This window comes from Pleurodeles waltl, chromosome 10 (assembly GCF_031143425.1).
Source record: "Pleurodeles waltl isolate 20211129_DDA chromosome 10, aPleWal1.hap1.20221129, whole genome shotgun sequence".
Lineage (NCBI taxonomy): Eukaryota > Metazoa > Chordata > Amphibia > Caudata > Salamandridae > Pleurodeles > Pleurodeles waltl.
Genome location: NC_090449.1, coordinates 1,071,600,523 through 1,071,624,840, shown reverse-complemented (window position 1 = coordinate 1,071,624,840; position 24,318 = coordinate 1,071,600,523). Strand labels below are relative to the sequence as shown.

Below are 24,318 nucleotides of genomic sequence, written 5' to 3'. Positions count from 1 at the left end.
CTAGTCTATGAATGGTGCCCACTCACTAGCACCCGAGGGCACCAAATTAAAGTGGCTGCCCCAGTACGATCAGGGACTATCTCCAGCATGCTGGGGCGCACCTATGGCATAGTCGTCTTCATTACTTAAAGTATTGGCACCCACCACTGCAAACGTTTGCTCACCTTTGGCATAGTACAAGCCTTAGCATAACAACACTATACTGTGGGTATATTTGGTATTGGTATACTATTCCTGGTATAATGAGTGCCACCCTTGGCAGGATTGCGCCCACTCCTCATAAAAATGATGACCGTGCTTGGCATAAAAATGATGACCGTGCTTGGCATAATGAAGACCATTCCTGGCATTACGGTGGCTGAGGCGTAAAGATCCCCACCCTACACAGAGAGGAGAAAGGCCTTGGTGTGTGATGGACATTCCCAATAAAGGATGCTTCTGTGTGGCAGTAGCAAACGGGAGCACTTGGAAGGGCACACTGAAATCTGGCAACCAAATGCGAATTTCCAGAAACTGAAAAATTGGTGCTTTCTGCTACAAATTGTCTCATTTAGTGGAACAATTTTTCATCCAAATTAAAATACATGTATTTGATTGAAAATTTAACACTTTGCTGAGCCTAAAACGCGGGTGTTTGGGTGCAAAATGATTGAAATTCTAAAATACATGTGTATTTCTGATATATATTATAATTATTATTCCGGCTCCCCTATTGACTGCTGGCAAGGTGAACCCCAAACCGACCTGGGAAAGGAAAGATGAAGATACCAAGAACCTGCTGGACCTAAGCTGTGTCCTTGTGTGTTGGCTGGTAAAATGGCATTAGCCCGCCCCCTGGCCCTGGCCTGCCCGGCCCAGCCCCCTCGCCGGCCCCTCGCCCTGCCTAGCTCTGCCTGGCCCCTCGTCCTGCCTGGCCCCTTGCGCCGCCCCTCGTCTGCCTGCCCCTCGTCTGCCTGGCCCCTCGTCTGCCCCGCACCCTTCATGGGCCCCTCGCCATGCCTGGCCCCATCCTACTGTATAAGGGGAGCATGTACTGCTTCCCCTCACCAAAGTGAGCTCCTGGAAAACGTCTCAACTTATAGCAGTCTGAGCTGAGGGATGTTTACTTGTTAACAGCGGGATCAAAATGCCAGGGTTACCAAATGTAAGGGTACCTTTACTGCACCTGGACTAACAAGTGCTTCCTCTACAGTCGAAGTGGTGGCAAAACAATCATGCAGAGAATCTATTTCCAAACTGGCCTCTCCACCCCACAAGGCTCCCTGGAGCGCCTAGAAGCGAGAAAGGTGAGCGCTGCTTCGAGAGCCCAGAGGAGCCTGGGTGCAAAAGTAACATCTTAAAGGAGGCGTGTGTGCAAGTTGGACTTGGATCATTTATTTCACATTAGACACACATGTACTACCTAAGGGTCAGAGGTCACCAGATAAAACGTATTGGCTATACTGAAACCACAGTGGGGCGTGCACCCTCCTTATCCCAACCACTCATGATCCATGAGCAATCATGGACAAAAAGTCCATTAATTTCATAACATCAAAACACACACACACACACAATAAATCATTCATTCGAAAAATGAATACTCTTGCAAATAATTAAAAAAAAAAAAAAGCTTTATGAACAAAAAATACAATTTACATTATTTACACGTAAGCTCTGTAGTCTTGGCGCAGTGGGCGCTATTCCAGCTCTGCTGTGCTCTGTTCTTTGAATTCCTTCATACGGATCTAAACACAAAAAAGAATATGAATGAAAGTGATGTTGTGGCATCAGCTGCGTTGTGCCCGACACAGCAGGCAAGTCATGTAGCCTGTGTCTGGGGACCCTAGACGGTGCCCAGGGGACCTAGCCTATGTCAAGGTGACCCTAGACTGTGCCCAGGGGGCCTAGTCAATGCCATGGGGACCCTAAACTTTGTCCAGGGCTGTAGCATGTCCAAGGGGACCCTAGACTGTGCCCAGGGGACCTAACGTGTGCCAAGGGGACACTAGACTGTGCCCAGGGAACCTAGCCTGTGCCAAAGGCACCCTAGACTGTGTCCAGGGGACCTAGCCTATGCCAAGGGGACATTAGACTGTGCCCAGGGGACCTAGCCTATGTCAAGGTGACCCTAGACTGTGCCCAGGGGACCTAGCCTATGCCAAGGTGACCCTAGACTGTGCACAGTGACCTGCCTCTCAGGGTGCCCCACCACTGCAGGGGGCTGACTGGTCCAGACTTGGGTTTACATCCAGGATCCCCCTCAGGTGAGAGGCTGGGTGAAGGATGCACACTGCTGGAGAAGGGGGGGTCAGTGGTACCCAGCACAAGCATGCCTGTCCAATGCTGGCACTGAATGCCACAGTCCACCCCTTGCAGGATGGAACGTAGTCATTCGGGGATGCAATTACAGCTGTCACCTCGCGCACTGCTTGAGAAGGGGCGGGGGGGGTCATTGGTACCAAAAGCTTGTTTCCAATTCTAGCATTAAATGCTAAAGGCCGCACCTTCTAGAAAGGAACTTAGTCATTCGAGGATGAAAATCAGTCGCACACTGTGCTCTGAGACTCGAACACGATTTTCATTTTTGGATTCTACTCACAAACATATTTCCAGCTGAAAATATCAAGGGGAGCCCACTGGCCAGGACAACTCACCAACCAGACCCACCACAGCAGTCATTTAATTTACCGAAGCAGAAATCCGATCTAATATGCATTCATTTTTAGTATTTACAGAGCACAGGCCTACCCAGGAAAGCAACAGAATGCTTTACACGGAACAAAAAAGAATACATTTTGAATAACAAAGCAGAGAAATGTGATAATGGTAACTTTGAAATATAGCAAATTGTCAAAAGGTAGAGAAGTAACATGTCCCTTTCTCACTTATGTGTGATAGGAACATCATGTACACTCGTAGAGATTGTTTATATAATTGCTGACAAGTCTGCCACATTATCAGTTGTTCAGGAACAAACCTCTGTCAGGGGTCCTACATGATCTGTATAAATATATCCCACACAGACAAGGTCATCAGAGGGGTTCCTTCCAGATGCCATCTACGCTGCACGTCACCTTGCTGCAGACCTCAGCCTTTGCGTCACCAGAGTCTGACCTAGAGGGCTCATTCCAAGCTAACGAGGGTTGAGAGCTCTTCTCATGCACATGGTACTGGCAGATTAGGTTTATCATACCTAGCTCTCGGTAGGGTAGAGATTAGGCTTTTCTTGTTAGGAATTTTATCTCTCATATTTATTGTAAGATGGTGGGGGTTTATATTCACAACTCTCATCTTCACAATTCCTCTTTTATTATTGTTCATTATCCTGATCATCGCAGCACATGCATTTTATTGCAGACTGCAGTCTTTTCAATAAATATATTCAAAGCTTCCCTGCATTTCCTTCATTGCCTATGTGTGTATGAGAGATGTTGCTAACGAGAGAAAAGAGGAACTTCCGTTCCACCACAAATCCCCTGAGAAGTCCCATCCGGAGTCCATGTGTACGGCTGCCACAAATCTCCTTTACTGTCCGAGTTTCGGTGAGGTGCTGCTTGTGAGCTGGGAGGGTTGGACCAAAAGTTGTGACTTGTTGTAGGAGTGACTCAGTCACTTACAAAAGTGCTGCCGCCTCTAAACCAGCAGTCTCGCTAAGGAGCGAGAGTCCAACTATAACAAACATGAATCTGGTTTCAGCTAATAGTCTTTGGAACCCAGTTCTGATTGTTTGGAGCAAGTCTATAGAAGACTTGGTTCGTGGTCCTGCTTTTATGAATCTAAAGTAAGCCACTGATTTTTCCCTCTTGTCATCATTTCGCCCCGCGGTGTAATGTGTGTCGTAAAGAAGGAGGAAGTCCTGCATGGAGAGCCTTGTGGATAACACAGGCTGTCTTGAAACCGATGCACGCCTCCATAAGTAGCCAGTTTAGTTGTTTTAAAATTAAAGTAATGTGCACTGGAAACCAACTGAGGTGATGAAAGGAGGATCTGGGCAAAACAGCGTTTCCTCTGTCGATGTGAGAGAACGAGTCACTGCACATCAAATCTGGAATAAGCTTTGGGGATTGAAGCTTTCATTTTTCTGAAGAATTGCAGCTAATATGATGCAGTTTTCAGCAACCTTTTAGTGTGTTCAATCACGCCAAAGCTGGCGTCAACTGTAAATGTAAAAGATTTGGCAAGTGGCACCAGTGAGGCTGTCCTGCTGAGCGATAAAGGGTTATAAACCACAAGCGGTCGGGAAGATTAACCTAGTTAAGTGCCAATGTGAGCGCCTTCTTTGGAGTATCTATGACTATAATGGGGCACGCCTCCTCCGATGAACCTGGGGCTAATTGCCCTACAGGATTAGGGCCTCCGTGGTTTAGCCTTCCACAGGTAGGCCCTCTCCTTCTTATTAGCATCATAGCTCCTCCTACTGAGGTAGCCTTCTTTAGTGCATGATTTTGAGGGATCCTAGGCCCTGAAGAATGCCCCTAGACCTCCTTTGGCTCGTAGTAGTGGGCAGAAACATGTCGGCCATTAATTAATAGATAGGTGACCAGTTGAGTCATTAATCTCAATTAGGTGTCCCATCATTTGTTCTTAATCTCACCAGCAGTCACCAAGAATAAAGGTGTACTATTACACAGGTGACTGACTAGGTGTTTTTATTATTTCCGTAGCATAACTGGATCCCACATCTATCCAGATAAATTTAATTTCTGCACTCCCTCCGAGTTCTTTAAACGGTGAGGTTGAGTCCGTCCAGGTGGCATTGTCCTACCCGGATGGGGCTAGGTGGTCATATGAAGAAGCAAGACACTATATACTGTGTGAGACCACCTAGTCTGTAAAGGAAATTTCCCCCACCACATAGCTTTAAGCAGCACGCAAAACAAATCTCAAAATCCGAGATACAAGGGTCCAAGGTAAAATTTGTTGCCAGTGGGTCCCACACAAATACCCCATACTTCGTGTGTATATGGTTCTGTTTCTGGGGAGACAGTATGGGTTGTTAGCCTTTCTTCTCTCCCCGACTCTCTGTTTGTGTTAAGATATAAACCATTTTGAACTGGAGGGCAGGGATTGTTGTGATATGTAGTAGCAACAATTCAGTTTTGCTTCGGTTTAGTTTTACGGAGAAGGCAGACATCCAATTTATTTTTGGGAAGATTTTTTTTTTTTTTAGGAATGTAAGCGTTGAAGGGTTGGAAAATGTAAGAGACATCAGGGGGTCAACAGCGTTTTGGTTTATGGAGATGTCCTGGTCTTGGACTACCGAGTTCACAGGTTCCATACAGAGTATGAACAATGAGGCAAGAGGAAAGATCCGGGCAGTACAGCACATTTATCTGGGTTGGTAGCAGATTTTAATGGATTTCCTTGTAGGAATTGTGTTTTTTCTAAAAGAAATGATAGCAACCGATTTACAACTTTGCCAACGGCCTGACTGTTGATGAGCAGACCTCTAGAAGGGAGTTATAAAGGATGGACATGGACTGGACGGCAGTATCACCAGTAGAATGGACACGCATTTTCATAATTCATGATCCCCATGATCTCATGTAAAATTTGAATGGTTGCTGTCTGTGTTCTCTGTTTAAATCTGAAAACAGATTCACAATTGTTCAACAGATGATTATTTCAAATATTCACCAGCAGTTGATTGTGATAACTTTTAAGTTTTTATAACAAATGTGAGGTTGGTGACTGGTCTGAAGTTTCGAAGACTGTTTGGGTTATGGTTAAATTTTTTGAGAAGGGGAGAGGTACATGTCTGGATTCATTTAATGGGGAGTTTACTGCTTTGAGAACTAGAGGTACAATGTCTTGTGTGTAAACAGTATATAAAGGGTTTTACCACACCAGGACGGTGGTAAGAGGGAGTGGTCAGGGATGGGTATTTTTATGGGTTCCAACAAAAAAGTGTTTGTTAGGTTGCGCTCAGAGGTTAGGTTGAGATCACAGGTTCATAGAACTAGCCCCTCACGTGCCTGAAATTCAAGGGCCGGGGTGGGAGAGATGGGGGGGTGCGCTCGTTGATACATATAATATCTGCTTCCAGTGGTGTGAAGATCTACTGTTTTAGGAGTGTGGCCCGTTTTCCTTCATAGTCGGGTTCTTGGGTTTTTTATTTAACATTATTAATCTACAATGGGAACTCACAATTACCATGGTGCAATTTGAGAGCACAACCATCCTCCAAGCACAGCTCAGTAAAAAAATATATATATACTGAGGAAAGCCACAGAATGAATATATTTTGTCTTCTAAGGAAATTGTGAAGGATGGAGTTGAGAGACATCCCTGGATAGCACAAGAGTTATAAGGCTGCGCCTAACCTTGAAGACAAGGACTGACCTCCACGTGAAGTGAGGACCTTCCTCACACATGCTTAGATCTAACAGGCTCTGGACCCAAGAGTCACCCTCACCTCACAATACAGAACACATTATAACACTGGGAGATAACAGAAAACCAAGGACAACATCTGGCATATCCCCCCGACAAGGCATACCCACCTCAAACGTTTTCAGCACATGTTGGCACACATCAGTGAGTTCATTCAGCCCTCTGCGAAAAGGATCAACTGCAGGAAGTCCTCCTGGATTTGGGGGGGGGGGGGGGGGGGAAAACATGGTGAGAAATTTTTTAAAATGAATGAATACAGCAGGCTCAAAGCTCATTGAAGCTAGCAGAAATGCCCCCGCCTCACACTAGAGTAAACATATCTAATTACTTCAGAGGGTATGTGCATTAATCAGCTGCAATGTCAACTATACAACAAATGTAAACATGTGACAATCTAATGGTCAGCACAACAGCTACAGTCACCTCCTACACAAGGCCCCAGGATCACCCTGAGACTGACCCATGTTCAGGGTACTCACTGTAGCTGTAAGTATACACACCTTCAATGAGGAATCCTCACTGTTTCATGAAAGAACAGCTAAATGTCTGCTTGTGCCTTACTTAAATCTAAGGGTAAAGCCTTTAGAAGGGGCTACAGCCTGCAGTGGGGGTGTGGTTCGCTTTAGTTTTTGCTTCATGTTTGAGGGACCCTACACAAACCCATCAGAGTAGATAATACAGTGACACAGAAGAGGAATAAAGAAACTGGAATACTGATATCTCCTTTTAAAGGTCTATTGTTTGGATTACAACACTTTCTTCATCCGCCCTGAATGCTCCACTGCACAATGGCCCATCTCAGATAGCTCCAGAGCTCAAGCAGGTGCCTGATCTTGAATATGTTGTTCCTGTGACTAATGAAGCCCAAGTCAACAGTCTAAATCATTTCCTAGGGAGCCGTTTTGTTGCGGAATTCCAGTCATTTGACATTGAAAGAGCCAATGACTATATTGGTTTCAATAAGGTAAACATATTTTTATTTGCACAGAATGAATTAATCCTCATTCATATAAATTAAGTTACATGTTATGAAGTTTCTCATATATGTAAGGTCTGTGGATGCCATGTGTTCAATCAATATGGAGCTCATCTGGAGCTGAAAAACTGCTTTAGTAGCTAAATGTGCTCTCTGCGCCCCCTTCTTTCACAGATGAGCTATTCGAAGGCCACCACTTACAAGATGCAGAGTCTGTCCTCATCTGTGATCTGTTGGGCTGCCCAGAACCCTTGCACCCTTCATATTCCTACCCTGAAGGGAGGTTTAGAAATCTGACCGGGGTGGAGGCCATGTTCAAACCATAACACAAATACAATCTGTACACACTGAAGCTTGAGCACATACATGCGAAAACATGGTTGCATGACCAGACAAAACAAATGAAAGCGCAGACACAAGTGGAAAATATACGTGCGAGTACATATGTATACACACAAATAAAGAAGCAATAGTTGAAAAGAAGAGACTTAGACGGACATGTTCTCTCTCGCTAAGAAGAAGAGAGAAAGATACAAGGTAAGAAAGGGAGAAGGAGAGACAGGCATGCACACTAATTTTATTTAGAGCAGCAACGCAATTTCACAGAAACACACAAAAGTAAACGTGCCCCTGACATCCCTGCCCACCTACGCCATACCTCTGGTCTGGATGCGAAGGTTAATTTTGCTTTCAGACGGGTGGGTGATGCAGTAGCCACAAAACTCAACTTCTGGGCTAAATGCAAACAAGAAAATTTGATTAACAAAATGTCATCAAGTCTTGAAATCCACAGATCAGATTGTACAGGAACAATGAACTGTTCAACATGAAGACCCCCTACACTAGCAGCTTACAGTACATGGGTACCAGAGTAAGGCGCTTCCCAGTAGGACGGTGAAACTATTTTGTTTACCCTGGCTCCTAGCACAGGTTGTCACTTGGGAGCATCAGGTTATAGCGACTACATGGTCTTCATTGGATCATTCCTTTACAGGTGTGAATGAGACTTGCAAAGCTCACAGAAACCTTTCAAGTGGTGAATTGCTGAAATCTAGCTCCTTCTCTAGGACGTAGACCAAAGATAATACAAAATACTCCAAAGCTGCTCAAAAGTAGTAGAGTAACTGTAACCCCATCACTGTTCACCAAAAACGAAGACTTGTGAAGTGTTCAGTGACTTCAGGCAGGTGACGTTAAGACTGAAGTACGCCAATACACCAAACAATGCGGAACCACGGTGATGCTCCCACCTACTTCTTCATGATCATGTAGCGCACAGAGTTCCCCAGCGTGTGGTCCTCATCATGCAGCACGAATGTGACACACGAGTCGTCCGTCCCACTGGCCTGCACCTGTCAGTAAACAGAAAAGGCCCCCGTTACACACTAGACTTTGGGACTCCAGGTAGCACCAAGACCATCCAGTCATTGGTAGAAATGTTTATTGGTCTGCAGGTGTAAGGAGAGAGATAGGGCCCTTGTTTCTTTTGGTTGAGCGTTGAATTCTCCTCTTCTGCACACTGCCTCCTAAGAACCCTTGCACTACTCACCCTGAGAGTCAAGTACGGAAAGAGTAGTACTTAGCCCTGTTTGCAAAGTCATACTAGGACGGCCCACAGGAAACCAACAGCAAACAACCTCAACCACCGCACTGTGGCCTCCGTCCCCCAACAAGGTCTGACAAAGTACAAGCCAATGATAGTGAGTGGAGTCAGCAAAGCACTGCCACCAGATCTGCCTCGGCCTTTCATCTTTCCAAGGTCTAATCGGAAGACAAATGGCTTGCCTCAACAGACAGGCTGTGCAGCACCCTGATAGCAGGCCCTGGGTCACCATCCTTAGGCGTGCAACAGTTACTATGGCTTCTGTTACAACCTCACTTGTTCGCACTCAACAGCAGTGAGCAGATGCCACTGAACATGTTTTAAAGAGAAACACAAAGAGCCCGCGGGTGGAAACATGGAGGGTGAAAGCAGCACACGAGGGAGAGAAAGCAAGAATAACAGAAGCACTCCCAGGGACTGTTACAAGCAAAAGAAAAACATTGGAAAAGCCAACAGGACCCACTGACTTTGCCAATGCTGTGTAACATTGACAGGAGGGGGGTGGGGGGTGTTTATGTGTGTCCGTCCCCACGATGAGGCGGCCGTTACTGGTAATTTTCGTTCTGTGTGCGCATGTATGAAAATGTACACTCATGCCTACAGAACGACACAAGCGCCAGGGTTAACCTTTGTTTCAAATTAATTTACCAATCCAAGACGGGCACTTACATCACTAAATAATACACATATTTTGTTTGGATAAAATCGCTTTTGGTAATGCGGCCCAATAGGTGCAAACTATAAAATTAAAACCCCTTTTAAAAAAAAATAATAATAATAATAAATACAAGTGGTGGGGGAGCAACAGGGGAGAGAGTGAGGTCAATTGGGTGATGGGAAAACAAAAGTGGTGGGATTTGGGTATTTGAGTGTAGGGGGGTAGCACAAGACAAGCAGAACACACATGCACTCTCATGGAGTGCCTAATGAAAATGAAAAATAACCTCTCTAAATGTGAGAAGTGCAAAGATACAAGTCAGCCACTCAAAGGATGGTTAAAAGAAAGTGCTCCAGGGGACAGACAAACACAATAAGAAGAAAGAAACCAAGGAATAAGAAGCAAATAGATGACAGGGACAATAAAGCCCTCCCATGGTATGCAAAGGGCAGGCTCTAAGCCCACTGTAGGGGTTTGATATGGCTCGCAAGAGGCTTCACCTACAGACAGCTAGAAGCTGTAGGCGAGAAATAAAAAGTAGCTCCTTGAAAGCACATGCAAGGAAACAAGAACACCTGTCATCCAATCAAAAGGAGGGCAAGGAAGCTCCAGGTGATGAAGAAGCAGAGGAGGAGGAAGGAAAGTCATAGAATAAGCAAATGATAGATAATAAAAGTCAACCAATAATAGATAATGGGATGAACCAAAGCCCACGGTAAGTATCAGTATTGTACACAAGAGGTCTTTCTGCAATAAAAAGATAAAGGTATCTGTAAGTAAGATCCAAGTAAAAGCAGGTGCACTACACAAATACAATGCAACTCAGAAGGTTGAAGTACCCGTGATACTATACTAACGGCCAGGACATTAAATGTAAGGCACTACCTAAAACACACTGCGTCAACTAGTTAAAACTACAGATATTGCAAGTGCCATGCCTCCAAACTTGAGTCTCAAAATGCAACATTGTTAATACAACAGTGTGCATAAGATATACCAACCCCACACTTTGGTGGGCAATGGTCTGTGAACCAAGGACAACACACATAGGATATAAATATTTGACAGCACTATACACATCAAGAATGCCTCACAATGTACAGCAAAGGTGGAAGTCATGAAGTGCACACTGGAACCAAACCTAACCTTACACCGTAAACAGTCAAACAGCCATGCTTGCCAGATAGTAATCATGCACGCTCTCTCCACCCATACACTAACATCTTCAAGTACAAGTGCCATAAATCTCACTCCTTTTAATTCAATACACAACAAGGAACAGCGACAAAAACCACAAGCGTCTACAAATGCAATAGGTTTCACCTTGTACAACCTTCTCTAAAACCCAGGGAATGGCAAAGACTTTTGTCTTGGGTTTTGGAGAGGTTAGCTAAGCGTGTGTTCTAACATACCTGTAGCCTATGTTCACTTGCACTGGTTCTTCTCCTCTCCGAGTGCGTGTGAACTTCAATATACTCAAAATGATTTTAATGCGTCTTGGCACTACGAGACCATGGTTGCCACCTATAAGGGGATCACTGCCATTGTGCCAGGGCCACCATCTTGCCAGGAATTACCACCACTGTGCCAAGGCCAGCATGGCCAGAGATTACTACCACTGTCTCAATCCAGCATTTTACCAGGAATTACCACCACTGTGCCAGGTCAATATGTTTCCAGGGATTACCATCCACATGGCTGTATTTTAGCAGCACTTACCACGGATGTGCCAGAGTGATGCCAAGGATTAGCACCACTGTGCCATGGCCATCATGTTGCCAGGGATTATCGTCACAGTGACAGATACTGCATTTTACCAAGAATCATCAACGCCGGGACAGGATACAATTTTGCCAGGAACTATCACCATTGTCCCAGGTCTATTATTTCAAAGGTGTGGCAGCGGGCAAAAGTTTGTTCGTAACACGCAGACATTCACACGTAAACGTCCATTCAGACATGCACTCTTGCACAAAGACATGCATGCACACATACCAAAACATACAGACAGGCATGTGCGCTTGTGCACACAAGCAGTGCAGAAACAGCTTTTTTCGTGACTTCCGGCGGCTGGTCTCTCCCTCCCTCGCTCACAGGTTGGGAGCGGGAAGAGGAGGAGTAAGCAGGTGAGCCAGGGGTCAAGAGGAGAGATCAGATTTACTATGCGGGTGGATGCATGCACATTGCACCTCGCATAGCAGATGTGCAGTCTGCCTAGTCACGTGACAAAATAACTTTTCTACCTTCACCCCAACATGCCTTGGCTAAGTGCTGCTGCTACGCGTCAGCATCAAGGTAAAACCTAAAAAAAACACAACTCTGTTTCTCATGGAAACCAGTGAAATACCTGATATATATTCCACATGATGGATGCACCCCCTTCCAACCATGAGACCCATGAAGTAGGGTTCTGTCCATCTACAGTACAATACGATCTTTATCACAGGAACAGTTCAGGGGTGTGGCTGGTGGTTTATCGGAGAGTGAAGGGGTGATATCTGCAGCACAGGCAGGGCCACCAGGCCTGGGCGGAGATGGCTGCAGATAATTGCAATGAATCCCCTCTGCGCCATGCCATGCTGCTATGCAACGAGCTGCTGACTTGGTGCTGCATGACCCGACGCTAAGACTTCAGGGCTAGGAAAGTTAACATGTGCAAGGACAAAGCACATCGACAATGCTATCATGGAAGAGGTGTGCGGGGGCACGGCGTACAGGTGTGCACACTGACATGTCACAAGGTTAATACCATGCACACCTCCAGATAATTAGAAGGTGTCCACATTCGGTATTCGGCTTGTTCCTAAACACCCCGGCATTTGGCAGTTAGCGGAACTGATGTACAAGAAAAAAAGTTATTTAACCAGGATAACATGATGCAGTTACACAGAGAAAGGAGAGATTCAAATCCAGGTCTGCTGCAACCTAAATCAGCAACTTAGCTAGTTTATATTCATCATAGGAAGTCAGCGCAGTCACAGCAAGAAGCTGCTATAGCCTGTGGACATGAGGTTTTAAGACAGGAGGAGTCACAATGTCAGAGAGACTAACCGCATATGAGCGGGTGCAGGGACACGTCAAGATGCTAATATGCCTCGTGAGCAAGTTAGCTAAGATATTGATGGGTTTGACCCCCTTTGTGCCAGATGGACTGAAAGGCACAGAAGCCAATGATGGGACATACTAAGCTACAAATATTGTCTAGGTTGAGCTAATCTAGGGATGGGTTATTGGTGCCTGATGGAATGAGGGGCTAGTGTTGGGACATGGCAAGGGGGTGATACTAATCATGCGGCATCAGGCAGTCTCCGTGACGGAAGAGCATCCCGAGAATGAGACACCAGGTCTTACTTATTGAACTGATTACAAAGCCCCCAGGACTCTGCACTGTAAACATGAGCAGAGGTGGAGTGAAGGTAGAGGCCACATACAATGAGATAAAGCAAACATCACACTTGAAGATCTATAGTCAGTCAGAGGTAGTGCTTTAAAAGTAAAAGCTCTTAAGCAAAGAATGAAAGAAAGAAAATGAACAGTGAAACGTTCATACTATCTGCCTCAACAGTTCAAGCAATTAGTGTCAGGTCTTGCAGTTAGCAGATAGTTTCTCTTCCCTATAATTCTTATTTAATGTAATGGACTAATGTTATGGAACGGTGTAGGAAGCTGGCCCTTTATGTGGTAGATCAATACCGTGAGTGGACCGGGCTTGCTAGGCAGTCTCATAATGCTCTTATTAGAGGTAGTGTGGTCGAGCAGCCTTACGCTTTACACAGAGGAGTGCAAGACATCTACAAATACACACAATAGTCAGAAAGTGAGACACACAACTCAAAAAGGAGACTCACAACAATTTATAAAAATAGAAAGTACTTTTATATATGTTTAGGCATTAGAGAAAAATAATTCAGGTAAGTATGTTTTTAAATAGGATTTTTTTTCACTTTAAAAAGTGGACATTAGTGGAATATCTGAGTTCTGCAATGTTATCTTAGGGAGGAAAAACAAGTTCAGCAAACAGGTAGAGTACAGCGACTTACAAACCAATCTCCAGGAGTTAAGGTGAATGGTGAGAAAGGTCCCAGACAGCACAAGCAGTACACCACCAGCAGCACAGGGACAGCCGGGTGCAAAACAGAGTTGATGTTTAATCCGTATTAATGAAGATCGGTCAATGCAGAAAGAGGCTGCAGGCTCTTGCCAAGAGGCCAGTCGGGCTGAACCAAAAGCAGGGATAAGCCTCACAACGCATGGGCCCAGGTAGGTACCTTTGGTCCTTTTGTCCACGGCTCAGGGATGATGGGTGCAGAGGTGTCAGGTTTTTCTGACCATCGCGGTAGAGGGAGGCTGCAGGTGTCATTGGGGAGTCGAGTCGGGGCGGGGGGGGGGGGGGGGGGAGAGGGAGGAGTAGGGGGGGCGTGGGAGTGAAACCACAATGGACTCAAACTCTGGAGGGTTGGGGAACCTTGTTGCAATCAGTGGTCCACTTGCAACTCTGGTCGGAGACGGCGGGTGCAGTGGTGACCTTCAGGTGTCTGGTTTTGGTGATTCTGCAGGCTTCAGAGTTCCTTTTTTGGAGTCTGCTGGACAATAGGTCACAGAAGTTCTTTAGCCTTTTTCAAAGACAGGCAGTCCCCCAAGTTTCTGGAGTCCCAGCTGCAGGACGAGTCGACTCTGGTCCAGATTTTGACAAAGGGTGCAGACAAGTCAGCAGGGTTGGTACTAGGTCAGCTGCTTCTTTTCTCCTCTTCTATAGGTCTTCTGTGTCCTTGGGCTTCTTAGGTCATCAGGATCTGCTTCTCTGGTGCCATGGGCTCCTCTAAACAGTGAATTTAGGGGCATTAGGGGGAGTGTAGGGTAGTGGACAATGGGCTAGTTACCTTTGGGGTCACTACACCCCCTATATGACCACTTCCTGTGGGAAGTGAGCATAACCCTGTCCCAGAATGCCTAAGTCTGCCAACATCAAGATGGCAGGTTCTAAAATGTAGTGCCACATCAGAAAGCTCACCGTAGGGGCGGGACTGACCTGAGGGGTGGACACACCTCTCTGCATATTGAGTTTCCCACCTGTCCAGGTGTCAAATGAGCCTTGGGGCGGAGCACCATTTCCTTTGTGATGAAAGCCAGATCTGCATTCCAAGGGCAGTGAGCTTCTTTGAGGCTTCCTCCCTTGGGTTGTAGATTTGCAGGTCATCCTGTTGGGTGGGGGTATGTAACACCCCTCCCAGAACAGGCTTTGCAGTTGACAGCCTGAGAGCAAAGTCTCTCACCCTAGGAGGTCAGACCTGTGTCTGGTGGTGACAGACTGGCTCAAACTAGTAAGCACACCAAAGGCTGGTATGTTTTCAGGGGGCACCTCTAAGGTGCCCTCTGGGTGCATACATTGATAAATCAATCACTGGAATCAGTATGGGCTTATCAATACGAGATGTTTGATACCAAACATCCCCATCTTCAGTGAAGTCATCATGTAGCTGGGAAACTGGTATTGACCAGTGTCCAGCACATGCATTTAAAATGGCTTACCTGTCCACTTACTATGTCTAAGAATCAACAAAGAAATAGCAGGGGCACACCTGCTCTTGCAGATATACCCTCACATGTAATATAATGTACCCTGCCCTAGGTCTGTCAGGCCTGCTGTAGGGGTGACTTACATGTAGTGTTAGGGGACATGGCACACAGGCTGTCCTCCATGTCATGTTTTCACTTTTATCTGCACCAAGACACCGAGCCTGCAATGTCAGCCTGTCATGTGCTTGGTGAGGGGTCCCTTAGGGTGGCACAATTTGTGCTGCAGCCCTTAGGGAGCCTCTTAGGAGCCTCTTTAGTACCCCATGGCCTAGGTACCAGGGGTACCACTTACTAGGGACTTACAGTGGGTGCTAAAGGATTTGCCAATTGGAGAAACTGTGCTGTTCTAGGAAAGAGATCTGGCACTGGAACCTGGTTAGCAGGAAACCAGTACACTTTCCATCGAAATCACATCATGTACCAGGCAAAAAGTGGGGGGTAACTATGTCAAAAAGAGGCACTTTCCTGCAGGCAGGATTTCAGCACCATGGATAACACTCAAAATATCCAGGCCTTTAAACTGGTCTGTATGTGGCAGACGCACCAACTGAATGACTAAGACTACATCTTTGTTCTCAACACTTCAATTGCGGCACTCTCAGATTGACTTTATCCTCCGCTTAGAGGAGTTTTCTAATGTGCATCTTTTACTCCTGTCAAACGGGTGATTAGCGAGACCGCCATTCTACTGCAGGACTTCAACGCCGGGCACTGAGTAGGACATTTAACAACCAATGGCTGAGAGGCCCAACTTTTATGTAACACCTCCCCCTCAATATTAATGACTAAATTGCCAAGAACACCCATATCCTTATTTGGGGTAAATTAAAAGTCACAAGAAGACTCTGCATTATTCCTTCTATTAGATTCTACTAGTTGTGGTAGAAATGTTCTTAGTTTGCCTATTGCCCATGAGTCTCCCCATCTTCAGACTGTGTGTTAAAATGGGTCCACGTCTCATTACAAGATGGTTGATACAATTTCTTGGTGCCTCTGGTTAAAAAGTTCACAAGTGCATTGTGGACAAAGTCTGAAGTCTTCCAATAAAGTTAAAGTCTGATATTTTTGACAGTCAAAGTCAGGAAATGTTGCCACCCTTGGAATACTTGGAGGTGGTAGTACCTCACAGTTAGAACCCTGTTGATCCTTTAAAAGGTCAAAGTCTAGACTGTATGATCAGTTGGAAATCCCCCTCACCCCTGGGACAGTGGTTAATAGGAGTACATTTAGTTATATTAATGATTTTTTTAGTTGTACAGAGGCTTTATTCTTTGTTTCGACTTATTCTAGTTAGGTTTTCCTTCTCTTCAGATTGCTGCTTCTTGCGCATGTGTTACTCCTGCTATCACACAAGGATTGTAGCAGACAGATCAATGACATAACTGTGAAAACCTGGGGTCTTCTTTGGGTAGCAAAGGGCTGTGGGTTGCATACCCATCATGTCCCCCCAACCTTTGTCAGCACTTCGGCTAGAGAACAGAGGCTGAGGAGGCGCACTGGACAAGGACTCAGATGTAAGTAGGACAAGCCCTGGATCAGGGACACATAGCTGCTGTTTGCTGGACATATGAGCTTAACTGATTGGAGCGTTTTAACCTCATCTATATTGGGGCCCCTGCAGGCCTGAGTTTGGGGTTACTATTAATACAAACTTGAAGAGCTCGGAGTCTCTCGTGGAGAGCAACCCAGTTATAAATGGTTCTTCACTCAAGCACATAACACACAACAGGAAAGTTCAAAATATTTTCGTCGCCATGCATTACGCCTCTGCTAGAACTTAATGCGTCCTAGATTTTAGAGCTTCCAGATTACATGGTAGACACATTCAGGTGCCTTTGTCTGCGATGCTGGGGGAGGGCTTGCAGGTGAAAGTCCTTTTGAGAGCTGCACCCTGGTTTGGGACTACGAGTCAAAAATGAAAGAAGAGCACAGCTGAACCCTCCTGTGCCTTCCCTTTACACCTCGCATTGCATCAGTGAAACAATTATCAACTATGGAGCAAAGAACCACCTGCTGCAAGTAGTAGAATAACTACGTGTGCACAGCCTCACAGGGGTGTGGAATTTTTTACAATATCTACTTGTCCATGGAACAGGTTGCCTCATAAACCTACTTATTCTGAAAATACATCTACATGTCCCTTTGGAGTCTTGTGTTGTGGTCGACAAATTAGAGCAGCAATCTCATTATACAAGAGCTCTGATAATAACCTCCTTGATTATGCCAGGGCTAATACTATTGTAGGGCTTGAATACTGGTGATTTCCTTATAATTCCACTGGTCTGCAGATCTACATAGTGAGGTTGTAGGAATCCATAAGCAATAGTTCTGGGGCTGAAATGGCATTTTGAGTCTGTGCAAATCTACTAACTTGCATTTTTGAGGGTTTTAACCTGCATTTCTCTAATCTTGTCCCATACTGAGAAAGATTGGAAATTTACTCCTGACAAGGGCAGAGGTAAAACTTCCTCCAGGGTCGAGAAAAAAGTGGTTGGCGGGAAAGTGAACTTGAAAATGGTCAACAGATTTTCACATGAGCACATCTACACATGCATATTTGTTTGTGCTAAAATATAATTTACAAATGTTTCTAGGAGTATGATTTCCTGGTCTACTTCTGTCAATTTTTGTGAATTCATGAAATAGGTAAATCTGCTGTAATGCAAAGAGATACCATGGGTTCACTTTTGTGACTTTCTTTAAAAATGATGCCCCTAATTAGGTCTGGCCTTTACCAAGACCTTTTTGTTTGCATTAAAATTTGTATATCTTTCTCTATCCATCTATAGGCTGGCTTCACTGTGGGTTATAGTATGCTGCTCTCTCACAAGGAGCATGTCGGCACATAAAGTAGTGCCAGGAACTACTGAGCCAATGTGTGCTTTTTGAGACCAAAAAATAAATTTGCTTTTTGCCTATGTTTGTTACAATGGTGAGGGCCTGACAGTTCCCACAACAATAAAGTTTTACAAAAGCCATAGCAAAACAAGACACGCACTGGCAAAACCAAAAGAGTGATCACCTCCTTTCTCACCCCGCAGAACCCATTGAGTTCGCCTCCCCCCATTTCGCTCAGAGGCCACTGAAATCATCTGCAGCGTACCCCAGGGTTTGTCCCTCGGCCCAACCCTCTTCAACGTCTACATGGCCCTGCTCGCTAACAGCGCCCGATCCCACAACCTCAACATCATCTCATACGCTGACGACACCCAGCTGATCCTCTACCTCACCAAGGAATCCGTCAAGACCAACCTCCACAAAGGAATGAAGGCCATCGCCGAATGGATGAAGAGCAACTGCCTCAAACTCAATTCCAACAAGACTGAAGTCCTCATCTTCGGCTCCACCCCCTCCGCATGGGATGACTCCTGGTGGCCTGCCACTCTGCACTGCTCCGACTCCTACTGACCACGCACGCACCCTAGGATTCATCTTGGACCCCTCACTATCCATGACCCAGCAAGTCAACGCCATCTCCTCCTCCTGCTTCAACACCCTCTGCATGCTCTGAAAGATCTACAAATGGATACCCACCGAAACCAGAAGAACAGTCCCCCAAGCCCTCGTAAGCACCAAACTGGACTACAGCAATGCCCTCTATGCAGGAACCATGGCCAAACTCCAGAAGAGGCTCCAATGCATCCAGAACGCCTCATCCTGGACATCCCCCACCACCGCCACATCACAGACCACCCGAAAAACCTGCACTGGTTCCCAGTCAACAAGAGAATCACTTTTAAACTCCTCACCCACGCTCACAAAGCACTGCACAACACCAGACCAGAACACCTCAACAGATGACTCTCCTTCTACACCCCGACCCGGCATCTCCGCCGACCTCGCCCTCGCAACCGTCCCACGCATCTGCAGAACTACAACCCGCGGTAGATCATTCTCACACCTCACCACCAAAACGTGGAACACTCTTCCCACCCACCTGCGCCAGACCAAAGACCTCCTTACCTTCAGGAAACTTCCTGGCTGTTCGAGCAGTAGCAGCACCCCCCCCCCCCTTCGCGCCTTGAGACTCTCACAAGTGAGTAGTGCACTTTACAAATTCCTGATTGATTGAATGATCACCAATGTCCGACCCACTGCCTTTGCCAACGCTTGTTTATTTTCATGTTTCCCATAATCTTGCCGAAACTGGTTGGTGATTTTCCATTATAAATATTTTTGGGAAACACTAGCATGCATCAACACACTTTACTACGTGATGCTTCTGAGAAAATGGTACCTTAACCCCTTTGTTGCCAGACCACTTTGTGGCTATTTGGGCCAATTCGCGCTTGGGCCCTCATAACTTTTTGTCCACATAAGCTACCCATGCCAAATGTGCATCCTTTTTTTCCAACATCCATGGGATTCTAGAGGTACCCAGAGTTTGTGGGTTTTCCTGGAGGTGACCAAAAAATTTGCCAAAATACAGCTGCATTTTCAAACAATCGGAAAAAGGGCTGCAGAAGAAAGCTTGTGTTTTCTTCTGTGAATGGCTAAAATCACCACATTCCAAGCATTCAGGAACTGACAGACTTGAATCAGAAAACCACATTTTTCAACACAATGTTGCCATTTTACTGGGACATACCCCATTTTTACTATTTTATGTACTTTTAGCCTCCTCCCAGATAGTGACAGAAATGGGTGTGAAACCAATGCTGGACAGCTAAACATTTCTAAAAAGCAGACAAAATTCTGAATTCTGCAAGGAATCATTTGTGTAGATCCTACAAAGTTTTCCTACAGAAAATAACAGCTGAAATAAAAAAATATTGACATTGAGGTGAAAAAAAAACAGCCATTTCTCTACACGTTTCACTCAAACTTTTTCCTGCGATGTCAGATTTTCAAAAGTAATATACCATTATGTCTGCTGAACTCTTCTAGTTGCGGGGATATATAGGGCTGGTAGCTTCATCAAGAACCCTAGGTACCCAGAGCCAATAAACAAGCTGCACCTTGGAATGGGTTTTCATTGTATACCGGGTATACAGCAATTCATTTGGTAATATATAAAGAGTTTAAAGTAGGTATCAAGGAAATCTTTGTATTTCCAAAATAGGCACAAGATAAGGTGATGAGAAGCAGTGGTTATTTGCACATCTCCGAATTCTGGGGTCCCCATACTAGCATGTGAATTATAGGGCATTTCTCAAATAGACATCTTTTTTACACACGGTCTTACATTTGGAAGGAAAAAAAGTAGAGAAAGACAAGGGGCAATAACATTTGTTCTGCTATTCTGTTTTCCCCCAAGTCTCCCGATAAAAAATGGCACCTCACGTGTGTGAGTAGGCCTAATGCCCGCGGCAGGAAACGCAAAATGGACACATCACATTTTTACATTGAAATCGGACGTGTTTTTTTGGAAAGTGCCTAGATGTGGATTTTGGCATCTGGCTCAGTCGGCATCTAGGGAAACTTAGCAACCCTATACATTTTTTTTTTTTTAAACTAGACACCTAGGGGAATTCAGAATGGGGTGACTTGTGGGGCTCTCACCAGATTCTGTTACCCAGAATCCTTAGCAAACTTCAAAATTTGGCACAAAAAAAGCACTTTTCCCTCACATTTCGGGGACAGAAAGTTCTGGAATCTGAGAGGAGCCACAAATTTCCTTCCACCCAGCATTCCCTCAAGTCTCCCGATAAAACATGGTACCTCACTTGTGTGGGTAAGCCTAGTGCCCGCGAAAGGAAATGCCCCAAAACACATCACATTTTCCCAAAGAAAACACCTACGTTTTTGGTTCTGGGCTCAGCAGCCATCTAGGGAAACCTACCAAATCCAAACATTTCTGAATACTAGACACCCGAGGGAGTCCAGGGAGGTGTGACTTGTGTGAATTCCCCAGTAACCCACAAATTTAGCTTAAAAAAAAAAAAAATAAAAAAAAACACATTTCTGTGTGGGATCACCGCACCGGCACAAATTTCCTACCACCCAACGTTCCCCTCAGTCTACCGGGTAAAAATGATACCTCACTTGTGTAGGTAGGCCAAGTGCCCGTGACAGGGAAGAGCCAAAAACATGTTGAAAATGAGGGGCCACCAAAGCGGGTCCAAAAGGGCAGTTTGAGGAAAAAAAGTTTTTAGGCTGACAAGTGGAGCAGAACTTGTATCGGTATAGATGTGACAATGCTGGGTTTTAGGAATTCTGTGGATTCCTGCCGATTCCCGAAGGTTCCATCACAAAATGTGGACAAAATGTCTGATTTCAAGCAAAGCTGGAGGTTTGCAGGACATTGTGGGTAAGAAAATGGTGCGAGGTGCATGTGAAGCACACCACCCTGGACTCACCCAGATGTTTCATTTTCAGATGTGTCTAGTTCTCATAGATTTTTCTAAATGGCAGCATCCCAAAGTCCAAAAAGTGCAGCCCTCACCATTCCAAGTGGGACACTTTTGAGAGTTAGACAAGCTCTCATGGCCCAAATGCAAAACCAAAACCCAAAATAATCCAAAGTCTTCTTGCTTGCCATGGGATAAGTTGTTTTAGTGTGTGGGGGAGAGCTGAAAGACTGTTACCCCCTTCAGTTGGGATGGGGGCATAACCATGCCCAGACTGGTTGGTAGCCACCACACCACTATTTATTTTTAATTCCCTGGCATCTGGTAGGCTTTCTGCCCCCCCCCCCGGAGTGAATAGGGGGGTAATTGCCCCATCTGCCCACCAGTGGGCAGAACAACTTTTTCCCCATTTATCTGGGGTGGGGGTATGGCCATACCCCCACCCTCTCTTTTTTAAGAGAAATCTTCCCTGGTGGGCTTTCTTCCTTCCCTGGGGGCAGATGGGCCTTACAAAATTAGACCGATAAAAAGCCTATAAAAATGTCCCCAGGGAAGCGACCCTTGCCTAAGGGGTTGCTCCCCTTACGTGAAATTGGCACAAAAAAAGTCCCTGGTGTCTAGTGGTGTCTGCCCCTTTTGGGGGCAGACTGGCCTAAGAAAAATAGGCTGATCTGTCCCAAAGGGGGACAGAAATGGCCTAAAATACCATTGCTCCCCATCGATAAAAAAAAAAAAAAAAAAACAATCACAGGTGCCTGGTGGTTTCTGCCCCCCCGGGGGCAGATCAGCCCAATTAATATAGGCTGATCTGCCCCCAGGGGGGGAGGGGCAGAAATGGCCTTAGAAAAAATGTCCCCCCCGCCCTCCCCTGTGGAGCGACCCTTGCCAAAGCAGTCGCTCCCCTTATGGCAATAAAAAAAAAATCCCGGGTGTCTAGTGGCTTCTGCCCCCACTCCCGGGGGAAGATCAGCCTAATTAATATAGGCCGATCTGTCTCTGCCTAATAATAAAGTTGCACCCTGGGGAGCGACCCTTGTCTAAGGGGTAGCTCCCCTTACAAACATTTTTAAAAAAAACACGCATCCCTGGTGTCTTACGGCTTCTGTTCTCCTGGGGGCAGATCTGCATTATTAATATAAGCTGTTCTGCCCCCTGGGGCAGACATGGCCTTAGATTAAATGTCACTCCTTGGGGAGTGACCCTTGCTAAAGGGGTCGCATCCTGATGCCAATTTCCTAAAAAAACAAACATCCCTGGTGTCTAGTGGCGTTCCTGTAGCATGATCGCTATGCTGATGACTGCTACCTCTGATGAGGTCTGTGCGCTGATGTCATCAGACGTCACAGGCGGCAGGGGTGCAAGGGGAAGTGATTCCCCTTCCAGACCTGCCCTGGTGGGGAGGCCCTTGGGGGGGGAGCGCTTCCCCAGAGGGCCTGGCGCAGAACGTATGGTTATGTCCTGGGCACCCGAGCGGGGCTGCGTCCACACAGGTTAAAGTTCAGGAAAATATTTTTTCCCAGTTGCATTTTTTTCCTGAAAGAAAATAATTATCAATCTTGCTTTCAAGCTTCTGCAGATATGTGCACCTAATCAGAGAGAATTCTGGGTGCATTAAACATAGCCTCATATTCTTAAATTTTGCAAATATGTGTGCACATTTATTTTACTGGAACCACCCCCAGGTAGTTCAGTCAGGGCTTACAATATTTATTTAGAGCACTCATCCTAGTAATAAAGGCTTTGCATTAATGAAACCATAAATACAAGTCCGAACAGCATTAACTTGCAGGCATAAATATTCTCAACTGCAGACAGTTCCTTTGCCTGTAAACTGCCAGCTAAAGGGTTTATGCTGTAGGGGATTGGGGCTACTTATCCCAAAGTATGAAATAAACATGAAAAACTGCTGTCCTTGACAGCAATAAGTCCTGGACACCAAGCTATAGGAATTCCACACCCCTGAGCCTCGGATCCCTAAAGGAACAGAAAAGGGGCTGATGCCTGGATGTCACCAAACGGGGTGTTTCAGATAACTGTGTACCACACTCCATCAGCCTCAGCTGCTCACATCTTCTGGAATTTTCGATTACTGCAAGTCAAAGAAACCACTGTTTCACAGTCATGCGTACAGTGTACGCCTTCAAAGCTACCTCACTAGTACTTACCAAGGGTTACTACCTTGTCACTTATCTCCCGAGTATCGTTCTATAATTAGAAGTATATAAGTAAATCTCGTCATAATTAACCATGGTAGCTATATATTTTTGTCTCCTAATACCCTTTTAATATTTCTATCTTGTAACGTTCTTTGCTCTATTGTAACGTCTCTAAATATGTAATCTGTAACTAACAGGTGCGCTGTAAATAAGTAACTATCATCATGGGTAAGCCCAGAAGCCATACAGTTTGTCCCGTTACCCTCATCTCTCTTATAACGTTCTTTGCTCCATTGCAAAGCAATGAATACATGCGTGAGTAAATCCCACCAATGCAGAACAGTGATACAAGTGCCACCCATGGATCAGACGTTCAGAAACATTACACCCCAGGAGGCTGGGCTCACTCGCTGGTAAAATCGGTCCAAAGACGACTCCTGCGAAAGTGACAACACAGGCCACAGGTGAAAGGTGGCGGGAGCAGCGCCCCCGTGCCCCAGAGGACGCCCTCACCATCTCCAACACCGGCTTCCTCTCCGCACCCTCCGCCATGCTCCTGGGGGGTCTACAAGGGCTAGGCGCACGGAAGTGATGTCAGGTTCCGGCGTCTGGAACGCACGAAGCGGGACGCGGAACTATGACGTCCGGCATCGGCTCTGGAACGCACGCTGCCCGACGCGGCG

The 24,318-nt window shown here is 45.8% G+C and overlaps 1 protein-coding gene across 1 annotated transcript; it reads right to left on the bottom strand.

Moving 5' to 3' along the window:
* Positions 1-1,595: 1,595 nt before the first annotated feature.
* LOC138262257 (DNA-directed RNA polymerases I and III subunit RPAC2-like) lies at positions 1,596-24,293 on the bottom strand. The gene is made up of 5 exons (XM_069212128.1): positions 24,149-24,293; positions 8,606-8,703; positions 8,010-8,086; positions 6,486-6,568; positions 1,596-1,727 (listed from the first exon to the last, which is right to left on the bottom strand). The coding sequence occupies exons 1-5, from the start codon at positions 24,185-24,187 to the stop codon at positions 1,680-1,682; spliced, it is 345 nt and encodes a 114-aa protein (XP_069068229.1). The 5' UTR covers positions 24,188-24,293; the 3' UTR covers positions 1,596-1,679.
* Positions 24,294-24,318: the final 25 nt, after the last annotated feature.